Genomic DNA, 14,032 nt, shown 5'->3' on the forward strand with positions numbered 1-14,032 from the left:
ATATATATATAAGTTTGGAAACTATCTATTTATTGGAATACATTTAAATCACAAAGATCCATTCATAATAATAATTTAAAAAAATGCATTAAATAAAATTAGACTGAGACAAAATAACTTTAACAATAAATGTGTCATCAAAAGTGTGGCCAGAGTGGTTGTTTTCAATTTATTTTGATGCCTATATTTATTTTAAATTTCATTATTAAATTATTCATACAAAGTACTGCTTTAAAAACAATTAACAACAATGCAATGCATATCAAATATAATGCATAAAATAAAATAAATTCATCTGAATTAAATAAATGGACTCCTAATAAGTAAATGTAACAACAACAACAACAACAACAACAACAACAAAAATAATATAAACATACAATAACTTAAATAAAACATTAACCTGAATAATAAATAAATAAGATTTAAGACTACAAAACTTTGAGTTCAGCTGGAGTGCTTCTGGACTACAAATCCCTTGAGCCTCGAAATAACGTCGCGATGTTCTGACGTCAGCGGAAGGTTAAAAATGGCTGATTGTTTTCAGTGATTGAATTTCGCTGCACGAGTCTTTAGATTTTAATTAATCTTTTCGAATCATGGACGCGGTTCAGAGACACAGATCGATGTACAAAGGCACGACTCCACCATGGAAAGAAACATACAGGAAGGTAAAGATCATGTTTTGTAAATAGAGGCGATTTCTTCTTTAGGGGTGATATATAATACCCCTAAATAAAACTATTTACCAGCAAGGACAAGACCAAACTCTCATTTTAGCCCTGTCATTTCAGTAAACGCACATAAAAATAGTGACTTTAACACTAAATCCGCGTGTTTTGTGATCTGCTGGTTTGTTTACACTTGAAACCTGTAATACTGACAATACATAAATATGCATCATGGGTTTACTCTACTCTTCTGGTTTTAATTATGATCTTAAGGTAAACATTTTAATATAGGAGCAATATTGTGATGTTAGAAGTCTGTCGGAGTTGCTCTGGTTTGATGTGATGGTGTGACTTAGTGTGTTGGCTCAGGACTTACAACCAGAGGGTTGCAGGTTCGAGTCCAGTATGGAGTGATCCAAGAACTACATTCATTGTGTCCTCAAAGACACTCCAGGTGACTCGGTCAAGTCACTTAGTTTGTTTTGAATTAAAACAAATCTGTATTATGTGTGTCCTCAGCGCTGTGTGGAGCGGTTAAAAAACAGCCGGTCAAAGTTACTGGAGAAGTTCAGACAGATTGAAGATGGTACAGGTGGATCTAAGAGCTCGCTGCTGGTCCAGGAGGTGATGGAGGAGGAATGGAGCGCCTTGCAGTCGTCTAACCAAAGTCTCCCTTCGCTGTGGAACGGAAACGGTATCAGAGATGTGCGTATCGTGTGTTTATGCCTGCATTGTCATAATTTTCATTATTATTTACTCAATCTCATGTGATTCCAAATTTATATGACTGACTGACTTTTGTAGAACACAAAAGGAGAAAGTTAGCAGAATGTTCACGCTGCTCTTATCATATGAAGAAAACATACAGTCATCAGGGGCTTTCAAACTAAAAAAAAATATATAAAAAAATCAACAAATATCATTAAAGTAGCGAAGTTTTCTGAAATCACACAGTAGCTTTGTGTGAGGAATAGACCAAATTTAAAGGGATAGTTCACCCAGAAATGAAAATTCTTTCATTTACTCACCCTCAGGCCATCCCAGATGTGTTTGACTTTCTTTCTTCAGCAGAACACAAATGGAGATTTTTAGAAGAATATCTCAGCTCTGTAGGTCCATACAATGCAAGTCAACAGGGTCCAAAACTTTGAAGCTCAAAAAAGCACATACAGGCAGCATAAAAGTAATCCATACGACTCCAGTGTCTTCAGAAGTGATATGATAGGTGTGGGTGAAAAACAGATCAATATTGAAGTCGTTTTTTACTATAAATTCTCCCTGCCCATTAGGTGGTGATATGCATGAAGATTGTCAATTGCCAAAAACAGAAGAATGTGAAAGTGGAGATTTATAGTGAAAAAGGACTTAAATATTGATCTGTTTCTCACCCACACCTATCATATCACTTCTGAAGACATGGATTTAACCACTGGAATCATATGGACTACTTTTATGCTGCCTTTATGTGCTTTAACACCAACACCTCCTGCAACCCCCCTCCTGCTACTCAACTTGCACTTAAGATCTGTGAAGATGATGTGAGCCGTGTCTTTCAGAAACAAAAGACAAGGAAAGCTTCAGGCCCAGATGGCGTCTCACCAGCGTGTCTTCGATCCTGTGCTAACCAGCTGGCCCCCATCTTCACACAGATCTTCAATAGATCACTGGAGCAGTGTGAAGTCCCATGCTGCTTCAAGCGTTTGATCATTATTCCTGTCCCAAAGAAACCAAAAATCACAGGACTTAATGACTACAGACCTGTCGCCCTGACATCTGTGGTCATGACATCATTTGAGAAACTGGTGTTGGCCCACCTGAAGAACATCACTGGACCCTTTCTAGATCCCCTTCAATTTGCTTATCGAGCAAACAGGTCTGTAGATGATGCAGTCAACATGGGATTGTATCATATCCTGCAACATCTGGACAGACCAGGGACATATGCAAGGATCCTTTTTGTGGACTTCAGTTCGGCTTTCAACACCATCATCCCAGCTATACTCCAGACTAACCACACCAACTCTCTGTTCCCACATCTATCTGTCAGTGGATTACCAGCTTTCTGACAGACAGGCAGCAGCTTGTGAGACAGGGGAAACTCACTTCCAGCACCTGTACAATCAGCACTGGTGCCCCCCAGAGATGTGTGCTCTCCCCACTACTCTTCTCCCTCTACACCAATGACTGCTTCGCCAAGGACCCCTCTGTCAAACTCCTGAAGTTTGCAGACGACACCACTGTCATCGGCCTCATCCAAGATGACGATGAGTCTGCATACAGAAGGGAGGTTGAACAGCTGGCTGTCTGGTGCAGTCAAAACAACCTGGAGCTGAACACGCTCAAAACGGTGGAGATGATAGTGGACTTTAGGAGGAGCACCCCAACACTGACCCCCCTCACCATTCTAAACAGCACTGTGGCAGCAGTGGAGTCATTCAGGTTCCTGGGCACTACCATCTCACAGGACCTGAAGTGGGAGACCCACATTGACTCCATTGTGAAAAAGGTCCAGCAGAGGTTGTACTTCCTTCGCCAGTTGAGGAAGTTCAACCTGCCACAGGTGCTGCTGATACAGTTCTACTCAGCAGTCATTGAGTCTGTCCTCTGCACTTCAATAACTGTCTGGTTTGGTTCAGCTACGAAATCAGACATCAGAAAACTACAAAGGACAGTTTGGACTGCTGAGAGGATTATTTGGTTGCCCGCTGCCCAGAACTATACACTTCCAGAGTGAGGAAAAAGGCTGGAAAAAATCACTCTGCACCCCACTCACCCTGCCCACTACCTTTTTGAACTGTTGCCTTCTGGCCGACGCTTCAGAGCTCTGAGCACCAGAAACGTCAGTCACAGGAACAGATTTTTACCTCAGGCTATCCATCTCATGAACGGTTAAATTGCCCCATTGAGCAATAATTATGTGCAATACACAGTTTAGTCTTTCTTATATATCCAACACATCCAACCTCTTCTGCCATTACATTCCTCTGGGGAAAAACAAAACAAAAATGTTTTGCACTGTACATAACAGATAACAGATTTATATTAGATTTGCACTACGTATGTGTATGTATTTATGTGTGTGTCTGTGTGTGTATGTATGTACGTATGTGTATAACAATTTTTTATTATTATCTATGTCTTGCTGCTGTTTTTGTATTGTTGGCACTGGAAGCTCCTGTCACCAAGACAAATTCCTTGTATGTGTAAGCATACTTGGCAATAAAGCTCATTCTGATTCTGATTTTATTGAGCTTCAAAGTTTTGGACCTGCCACAGGTCACAAGTTTTTGAGAGCTCTCTGTTAATGAATGAGGTGTGCATCAGTACAGGAGTTTTCAACATGTGGGCGTCTGTCAAGGGAGGCGCGAGATATAGGCTCGCACTCAAGTGAAGCGAAAAATAATTGAAACTGCTGTGAGTTATATAAGTCCATATCAAGATATTGTATATGATAATATCCCCTCAGTATACAGTATTATTTTAGAGAGGAAAACCCAAAAACAACGCCGATCTGGACTGCTCGAGTCTGTCTGGTTCTTTCTCCTGAATAAATTAAATTTCCTATATAACCGCTGCAGAGTCCGAATAACTCTGTGCTGATGTGCCAAAAGACCAAGGATTTATTTTTTGCTAAATCCTATCCTAAAGTATGATTTAACTATATCCTCCAAATCCATCTCTTGCATTAATGAAGCTGCTGGCTCGGCGTCCGTTCTGTCGTTGTGATAATGACGCTCTGTTTAGCATAATATTGACTTTTTTTTTTCTCTCTCTCTAATATTTCTACTTTATTCACACAATATACTACTTTATTCTCACAATGCTACGACTTCATTCTAATAATTTTGACTGTTCTCATATGAAATTTAATATCATAATGCTACAATTTTATTCTCAAACTATTACGACTTTACAGTTGCAGCATTATAAGATTATTCTCATTTTTATTTTATTTGCAAAATATTCCGGCTTTATTATCGAAATCTTTTTTTTAAATTATTATTATTATTATTTAAAGTGCCAATAAAACACTATTTTGGGATCACAGAGTAAAGTTAAAAAAAATTATTTTAATTGTGGGCCTGGGTAGTTCAGCGAATATTGACGCTGACTACCACCCCTGGAGTCAGGGCGTGCTGAGTGACTCCAGCCAGGTCTCCTAAGCAACCAAATTGGCTGGATGCTGCGGAGAATAGCGTGGGCCTCCACGCGCGCTACGTCTCGGCGGTAACGCGCTCAAGTCACGTGATGTGCGGATTGCCAGTTTCTGAGATTCGCCTCAATCTGGGTGGCGGAGGACGAGTTACTACGCCACCACGCGGACTTAGAGTGCATTGGGAATTGGGCATGCCAAATTGGGGAGGAAAAAAAAAAAACTTTAATTTTTATAAATGCATCATGAAACACCTGCGTTGGGTTTCATGACTGTTATTAAACATGATTCCAGGTTGTTTTTAACAAAGCAAAGTTTCAACGCTTGATAAACGGTAAGTGTTTGATCATTTTTGTTTGACTTTAATGTGAGATTTTATCATTTTAAAACCTATGTATTGTGCTATTTACGCTTATAGCTCACTGTGCTGCTATTTTGAGTTGCGTTTGCATTGCAATAAACATTCTTTATTCCCACATACCGACTCCCGACTAAACCCGAATAACCGAACAAGTTGACTGGTGCATGCAATAAAATCTACTTAGTGTGTGGATTGTTAAAAACAAATGAAGATTAGGAATGAGGCTTATAGATTATATATTTAGAAATAAGGCTTCAGTGCCTCTGATACAGAAAAGCTGCACCCCCGTGAGAGAAAACAGAAAGCGCCCACACGAGGCGTTCGTAACATGTCTGATGAACTTGAGCACAAACAGCAGATAAAAGTCAAAGTGTGAACTGTCAGTTAATGCAAGTTGGGCTCACTGATTGGAATTAATTTACATTTGAAGCCAGAATTGAAGCCTAACTTATTGCTTTTGTACCCTGATGCAATTAACATTAAGCCTTACTTTTTTTTTCTTTTTTCTCATCACAAAAAACATTCGGGGCTATTAACAAAAGATCCGGGGCTTCAGCCCTATCAGCCAAGGTCTAGCTATGCCTCTGGCTGAGGTATTCTTCTAAAAATCTTCATTTGTGTTCTGCAAAAGAAAGAAAGTCATAGACATCTGAGATGGCATAAGGGCGAGTAAATGATGAGAGAATTTTCCTTTTTGGTTGAACCATCCCTTTAATGGTGTACTTTCACTTTGCAGGTGTATACAGCCCAGCACGAATTCGATGAACTGGCAGCATTTGAAGAAATTCAGCAGGAACTCATAGCGCAAGGTTAGTGCATTTATTCAGTGGACACGTGTAGGGCCTTCATGATTATGAAATTTGGATGAGGATTACTCATCATACAAATAATTGTGATTATGACGATTAATTGACTGTTTTAGGGCTTTCACGATTAATTGCCATATAAATTGTCATGTTTCTTAAGGTGCATGTGTGCTTCATACACCTTAAAGTCATTTTACATACACTGCCTGGCCAAAAGAAGTTGCATACTCTAGTATTTTGTTGGACCACCTTTCCAAAAACATGCATTCACCTGAGAAGCAGCATATACGATATTTAGACTTGCTTTTAGAGAATAGATCTTGAATATAAGTGTATTTTGTCTTTACTGCACTCACAGATGTATAACCAAGTGAACAAAATACACTTATATTTAAGATACATTCTCTTAAAGCAAGTCTAAATATCTTATATTGCTTCTTAAGTAAATGTATCTTGTTTTTAGGATTTTTTGACCATTTTTAATGGAAAAAAAGACGAAAACACTTGATAACAATAGGATTTTTTGTAGTGAATTTCTTTACTGAATAAAACTTATTAAAGTATTTTCTTATTAAAATGTTTACCTTTAAATGTTATTTAGAGGTATTTTTAAAAGATGATTTTGTCCTCTTTATTGTTAGTAAGCACGTTTAATACCTTAAGTCGGGCACAAGCTGAATAATCGGTTGAGCTAATGATTAATCGTTGCAATCGCAGAATAATCGTTAGATTAATCGATTATCAAAATAATCGTTAGTTGCAGCCCTACAATTCACTATCAAAGTTTATATTTGTTTGTTTATATTTTCGCAGTAGTTTGGTGCAAGTCGCTTCATGCGTTCTTCCGGACAGGAGTTGATCTGATTGACGTCTGCGGTGCGGCTCAGTGACGCTCTGAGTTCAACTAAATTACACACAAATGCGCCGTTTTTGGCATTTATATATTAGCTTGAAATGCCCTTATTTGGGCATTAAAATGTGTTTGAAATTTCAAGTGCACAATAATCGCTGTTATCCGCAGTTAGATCAAATAACTGTGATCAGACGATTATTTAATAATAGCAACAGGCCTACACACATCTTTAATCTTTTATTATATTAGGATAATCACGGTCAGGGAAACCTGGAAATATCAGGGAATCTTAATGTAATTTCCAAAACTGGAAAAGTCATTGAAATTAAATACATTTTGAAATTTCTATAGTAAATATACAGTTTTCTTGTAATGCTCTGCTTAAATAATTTCATTGGCGAAAATGTTATATTTGTGTAGAGTAAAAGTTGGTTCTTTTCAGTAAAACTTGTTCACAAATCAGTCTGAATTATTTATTAGTGAATTGGTCTGAATCCAAATGATTTTTAAAATCCTTATCCAGTAGTGAAGAATGACTGAACAAAGAATGGAAATTTGCTGGTCAAAAGGTGTGGAAACCTGTTAAATGCATCCCAAAATATCAGAGAGACTTCTACTTTTCTCTATTTCTACTTTGCTCTTTTCTTCCTCAGAGCTCTTGATTCTTGAGGAATATCAGAACAGCATGCAGTATGAAGAACAGTATTTAAATTCAGTGTTGGAGGGAATGGAGCAGTGTGGAGGGATCATATGTCCTATATGTCACGCGTAAGCTTTCAGGCTTGTTAGAAAAAATTATTAGGGGTTCAAGCACGAAGTACAGTATCAAGTAAATCACACAATTTGTGCCATAACTGCTGAACCTTATGTCACACAAAACGTACAGTTGAAGTCAGAAGTTTACATACACTTAGGTTGAAGTCATTAAAACAAATTTTTTTTTTTAACCATTCCACAGATTTAATATTAGCAAACTATAGTTTTGGCAAATTGTATAGGGCATCTACTTTGTGCATGGCACGAGTAATTTTTCCAAAAATTGTTCACATGGACACGTCTAAGGCCTTCATGATTATGAAATTTGGCTGAGGATTACTTGTCATACAAATAAGTTTGATTATGACGATTAATTGTCTGTTTTAGGGCTTTCACGATTAATTGTCATATAAATTGTCATATTTCTTAAGGTGCATGTGTGCTTCATACACCTTAAAAAGTAATTTTACATACACTGCCTGGCCAAAAGAAGTTGCATACTCTAGTATTTCCTTGGACCACCTTTAGCTTTGATTATAGCATGCATTCACCTTATGCAACATCACAACATTTATTTCCATCCAGAGTTGCATTAATTTTTGGCTGAGATCTTGTATTGATGACAGGAGAGTTGTACCACTCTGTAAAGTCTTCTCCAGTACATCCCAAAGACTTTCAGTGAGGTTAAGGTCAGGACTCTGTGGCGGCCAATTCGTGTGTGAAAATGATTCCTCGTGCTCCCTGAACCACTCTTTCACAATTTGAGCCTGATGAATCTTGACATTGTCATCCTGGAATATGCCCGTGCCGTCAGGGAAGAAAAAAATCCATTGATGGGATAACCTGGTCATTCAGTACATTCAGATAGTCAGCTGACTTCATTTTATTGCTGCATAACGTTGCTGAGCCTAGACCTGACCAATTGAAGCAACCCCAGATCATAACACTGCCTCCAGAGGCTTGTACAGTGGGCACTATGCATGACTAATGCATCGCTTTGTGCTTCCCTTCTTACCCTGATGCGCCAATCACTTTGGAATAGGGTAAATCAGGACACATCAGACCACATGGAACAATTGTTTACAGACAGATTGTTTCACTTTTAATTGACTATATCACAATTCCAGTGGGTCAGAAGTTGACGCATTCTGTCTTCTAGAGATGAATGTAGTTTGGTGCGAAAAGTGCAAATGAATCCCAGAACAACAGCAAAGGACCTTGTGAAGATGCTGGAGGAAACGGGTGTACAAGTATCTATATCCACAGTAAAACAAGTCCTATATCAACAACCTGAAAGGCTGCTCAGCAAGGAAGAAGCCAGTGCTCCAAAACCGCCATAAAGCCAGACTATAGTTTGCAAGTGCACATGGGGACAAAGATCTTACTTTTTGGAGAAATGTCCTCTGGTATAATGAAACAAATTTAACTGTTTGGCCATAATGACCATCGTTATGTTTGGAGGAAAAAGGGTGAGCCTTGCAAGCTGAAGAACACCATCCCAACCGTGAAGCATGGGGGTGGCAGCATCATGTTGTGGGGGTGCTTTGCTGCAGGAGGGACTGGTGCACTTCACAAAATAGATGGCATCATGAGGAAGGAAAATTATGTGGATATATTGAAGCAACATCTCAAGACATCAGCCAGGATGTTAAAGCTCGGTCGCAAATGGGTCTTCCAAATGGACAATGACCCCCAAGCATACCTCCAAAGTTGTGGCAAAATGGCTTAAGGACGACAAAGTCAAGGTATTGGAGTGGCTATCACAAAGCCCTGACCTCAATCTGATAGAAAATTTGTGGGCAGACCTGAAAAAGCGTGTGCGAGCAAGGAGGCCTACAAACCTGACACAGTTACACCAGTTCTGTCTGGAGGAATGGGCCAAAATTCCAGCAACATATTGTGAGACGCTTGTGGAAGGATACCCAAAACATTTGACCCAAGTTAAACAATTTAAAGGCAATACTACCAAATACTAACAAAGTGTATGTAAACTTCTGACCCACTGGGAATGTGATGAAAGAAATAAAAGCTGAAATAAATCATTCTCTCTACTATTATTCTGACTTTTCACATTCTTAAAATAGTGATCCTAACTGACCAAAGACAGGGAATGTTTTCTACGATTAAATGTCAGGAATTGTGAAAAACTGAGTTTAAATGTATTTGCCGAAGGTGTATGTAAACTACTGACTTCAAATGTATATCTCCGATTTCATTAATAAACTATTTGTTGTATTGGATTTTTGGCAAATCTACTTTTTCAGTGTAGTACTAGGGTGTTTGCTGGGGTCCCAATATAAATAATTATCAAAAAACATCCTTTTAACTTTCGATTTACAGTCGCAACGTTACGCCAAACCGTTAGAAGTGTGTGTGTGGCCACTTTTACTTAAATGACTATAACTCTTGAACAGAATGAGATATTTTTACCAAATTTGGGACACTTGTGTATGGGTTCAATCTGAGGACACAATAAAAAAATTGTGCACTTCTGCCACGTGGTGGCGCTATACCAATGACAAACCTAAAAGTAGCTCTAACTATGGAATCATTAGTTCGATCGACTTGAAACTTTGTCCAAGGTGCCATCAAAGTTTATGAGGACAGTCGCATATCTTGAAAAACATGGCCGCCATTGACCAATTAACTGTCAGCAGCTATTTGACAAGGTTTACAAAGGCCGATTGGAATAAAACATGGTGGGCCTATTTGACTCTTGGCCCAAGAGGTCTGTACAAAATTGAAAAAAATTGGCCACTGCGAGGCGCTCGTGTTTTACATGTGTGTAAACGGTTGTATAATCTACGGTGTTTTAAACTCTTTAGAGCTCACCATTTTGAAAGATTTTGCCTCGAGAACAGTTGGTGTCAATCTAATCGTTCGTAAAATATTTCAGATTATTGAAGAAACCTACTTATGCAAACTAGTCCTAATAGTATGTTGACCTTTTTTATTTGGCTTGGCTATTAAAAAAAATATGGGCCTGGCCTACAGTGCATCCGGAAAGTATTCACAGCACTTCACTTTTTCCACATTTTGTTATGTTACAGCCTTATTCCAAAATGGATTAAATTCATTATTTTCCTCAATTCTACAAACAATACCCCATAATGACAACATGAAAGAAGTTTGTTTGAAATCTTTGCAAATTTATAAAAAAAAAAAAAAAAAAAAAAAAATCGCATGTACATAAGTATTCACAGCCTTTGCTCAATACTTTGTTGAAGCACCTTTGGCACCAATTACAGCCTCAAGTCTTTTTGAGTATGATGCTACAAGCTTGGCACACCTATTTTTGGGCAATTTCTCCCATTCTTCTTTGCAGGACCTCTCAAGCTCCATCAGGTTGGATGGGGAGCGTCGGTGCACAGCCATTTTCAGATCTCTCCAGAGATGTTCAATCGGGTTCAAGTCTGGGCTCTGGCTGGGCCACTCAAGGACATTCACAGAGTTGTCCAGGAGCCACTCCTTTGTTATCGTGGCTGTGTGCTTAGGGTCGTTGTCCTGTTGGAAGATGAACCTTCACCCCAGTCTGAGGTCCAGAGCGCTCTGGAGCAGGTTTTCATCAAGGATGTCTCTGTACATTGCTGCATTCATCTTTCCCTCAATCCTGACTAGTCTCCCAGTTCCTGCCGCTGAAAAACATCCCCACAGCATGATGCTGCCACCACCATGCTTCACTGTAGGGATGATATTGGCCAGGTGATGAGCGGTGCCTGGTTTTCTCCAGACATGACGCTTGCCAAAGAGTTCAGTCTTTGTTTCTCATGGTCTGAGAGTCCTTCAGGTGCCTTTTTGGCAAACTCCAGGTGGGCTGTCATGTGCCTTTTACTGAGGAGTGGCTTCCGTCTGGCCACTCTACCATACAGGCCTGATTGGTGGAGTGCTGCAGAGATGGTTGTTCTTCTGGAAGGTTCTCCTCTCTCCACAGAGAAATGCTGGAGCTCTGTCAGTGTGACCATCGGGTTCTTGGTCACCTCCCTGACTAAGGCCCTTCTCCCCCGATCGCTCAGTTTGGCCAGGCGGCCAGCTCTAGGAAGAGTCCTGGTGGTTCCAAACTTCTTCCATTTACGGATGATGGAGGCCACTGTGCTCATTGGGACCTTCAATGCTGCAGAAATGTTTCTGTACCCTTCCCCAGATCTGTGCCTCGATACAATCCTGTCTCAGAGGTCTACAGACAATTCCTTGTACTTCATGGCTTGGTTTGTGCTCTGACATGCACTGTTAACTGTGGGACCTTATATAGACAGGTGTGTGCCTTTCCAAATCATGTCCAATCAACTGAATTTACCACAGGTGGACTCCAATCAAGTTGTAGAAACATCTCAAGGATGTTCAATGGAAACAGGATGCACCTGAGCTCAATTTTGAGTGTCATGGCAAAGGCTGTGAATACTTATGTACATGTAATTTTTTTCATTTTTTATTTTTAATAACTTTGCAAAGATTTCAAACCAACTACTTTCACGGTGTCATTATGGGGTATTGTTTGTAGAATTGTGAGGAAAATAATGAATTTAATCCATTTTGGAATAAGGCTGTAACATAACAAAATGTGGAAAAAGTGAAGCGCTGTGAATACTTTCCGGATGCACTGTAGTTTACACAAAAGCTTATAACTCCTAAACGACAAATGCGATTTTCATCAAATTTAGGACACAAATGTGACGTGATTCTGAAGAAGTGTCCCAAATTTGCTGGAGATCAGACAACAGGCGATGCTATAACAGTCAGAAATGTTAAAAAGGCCATATTAATTATGAGAGATCTTTAATCACATGCACTTAAAGGCCTTAGAATGCTTGAACCCCGTTAATCGCTGCTTGCAGCTATATTTATGTTTTTGATATGATCTCATTGTGGTTTTCTCAATTTTGCAGGAATAATCTGACCGTAAACAGCCATTTTACATCATGTCCATGTGGACTTTACGTCAACACAATTGTGAGTTATTACAGCACAAAAGGAGATGTTTAGGGAAAATGTTAACTTCAGTCTCCATTCACATTTATTGTAGCTTTTTTTTTTTTTTTTTTTTTTGCATACAATGAAAGTGAATGGTGACTGATGGTAACATTGTGCCTAACATCTACTCTTGTATTCCACAAAAGAAAGCCATACGGGTTTGAAACAGCAACAATGTTTAATAGTAGCTTGGCCTGTTAAACTACAATAGTTTAAAATGGGATTCTGTTTCCATGTCTCCCCAGGGTAGGAACATCACATCGGAGGTTTTGCAGAATCTCCTTGAAAGACGCGTCACGGAGCACATGGAGGACTGTCTTCACAACCCCACGTTCTCAATGGCCTTTAACACTGACGGGTCACCAAACCTCATGATCAGCTGCAAGGTATTAATATAGTTCACAGGCATTTTCACTACAGTGCGTTTTAACATGGCCAAAGTTAGATTCCTGTGTTCACTGTGAATGAATCTTTGTATTATCTTTCTGATTTAGGTGTGTGACTATCTGTCTGTTGTCCTGTGAGCGGTTCATCTGCACTACAGAGTCTGGGCGGATATTTTTAAGTGTATCGAATATTTTATTTCCTTGAAATAATAAAGACTTTATTTTTAATCTTTAGCATTCACTACGCTAGGGTACTGATTTGTTTGTTTCTAAGCAAACCATAAATAAAAATGGCTTTAATCATGTAACTGTTATTAAAAAAACTGAACTTTTCTTTATTTCTCTTGTATTGTTTTGGATCAGTTAATGAGCTTGTGTGTTTTAAAACTACCAGAAAGTACGGAGCCTCTGAGAGGACTTTTTCTGAAATAGTTTTGCATGCCCTCGCAATAAATTTACCATGGATCTACTACAGTAACCATATTTTCACCTTGATATTCATAGTAAAACCATAGTAATAATGCAGGAAAATGAAAACTATGGTACTAAAAATCTTTGTGGTTATGGTTCAGCTACAAATGCCATGGTATTTGTAGTAAAACCATAGTAACCACAAGATTAACCATGGTTAATCTACAGTAAAACCATGGTGACTATATGGATATAGTATACTGTATTAAAACCATCGTTTCTGCCAAAAAAAATGGAACTGTCGTAGTTACTACTATAGTAAAGCCATGGTTTTACTACAGTAACCATTATTATACTATGGTGTTTGTATAGTAAAACCGTTAAAATATTATTGTAGTAAAACCATGGTAAATTTATTGCGAGGGAACGAAAAAAAAGAAAAACAAAATTCTCAAGTTAAATGGTGGTTGTATTTTGTTTTCCTGCCTTTATGCAGATGTACATTTTTGTATTACTGTATTGTTTTAATCAGAATATATAATTTAATTGATATAACCAAAATGTAATGCCACAATCAACAGTAGGTCCCCCCCCCCAGAAATGTTGTGTATGTTTATGTTTAGTTTGCCACACACATGGTCGATCATTCGTTTCATTTATAGTCAAG

The 14,032-nt window shown here is 38.7% G+C and overlaps 1 protein-coding gene across 1 annotated transcript; it reads left to right on the plus strand.

Annotated features, from left to right (window-relative positions):
• The first annotated feature begins 522 nt into the window (after positions 1-522).
• Positions 523-13,989, plus strand: rpain (RPA interacting protein). The gene is made up of 7 exons (XM_051668147.1): positions 523-671; positions 1,191-1,376; positions 5,922-5,994; positions 7,498-7,612; positions 12,484-12,547; positions 12,814-12,954; positions 13,063-13,989. The coding sequence occupies exons 1-7, from the start codon at positions 600-602 to the stop codon at positions 13,090-13,092; spliced, it is 681 nt and encodes a 226-aa protein (XP_051524107.1). The 5' UTR covers positions 523-599; the 3' UTR covers positions 13,093-13,989.
• The last annotated feature ends 43 nt before the right edge of the window (positions 13,990-14,032 follow it).

The sequence above is a fragment of the Myxocyprinus asiaticus genome, chromosome 3 (assembly GCF_019703515.2).
Source record: "Myxocyprinus asiaticus isolate MX2 ecotype Aquarium Trade chromosome 3, UBuf_Myxa_2, whole genome shotgun sequence".
Taxonomy (NCBI): Eukaryota; Metazoa; Chordata; class Actinopteri; order Cypriniformes; family Catostomidae; genus Myxocyprinus; species Myxocyprinus asiaticus.

Bases quoted from the DNA above. Each gene is read 5' to 3' on its own strand.
- rpain (XM_051668147.1), top strand. From the start codon at position 600: ATGGACGCGGTTCAGAGACACAGATCGATGTACAAAGGCACGACTCCA. The intron at 672-1,190 runs GTAAAGATCATG...GTGTGTCCTCAG, and splicing joins GGAAAGAAACATACAGGAAG to CGCTGTGTGGAGCGGTTAAA. The intron at 5,995-7,497 runs GTTAGTGCATTT...TTTCTTCCTCAG, and splicing joins GCAGGAACTCATAGCGCAAG to AGCTCTTGATTCTTGAGGAA.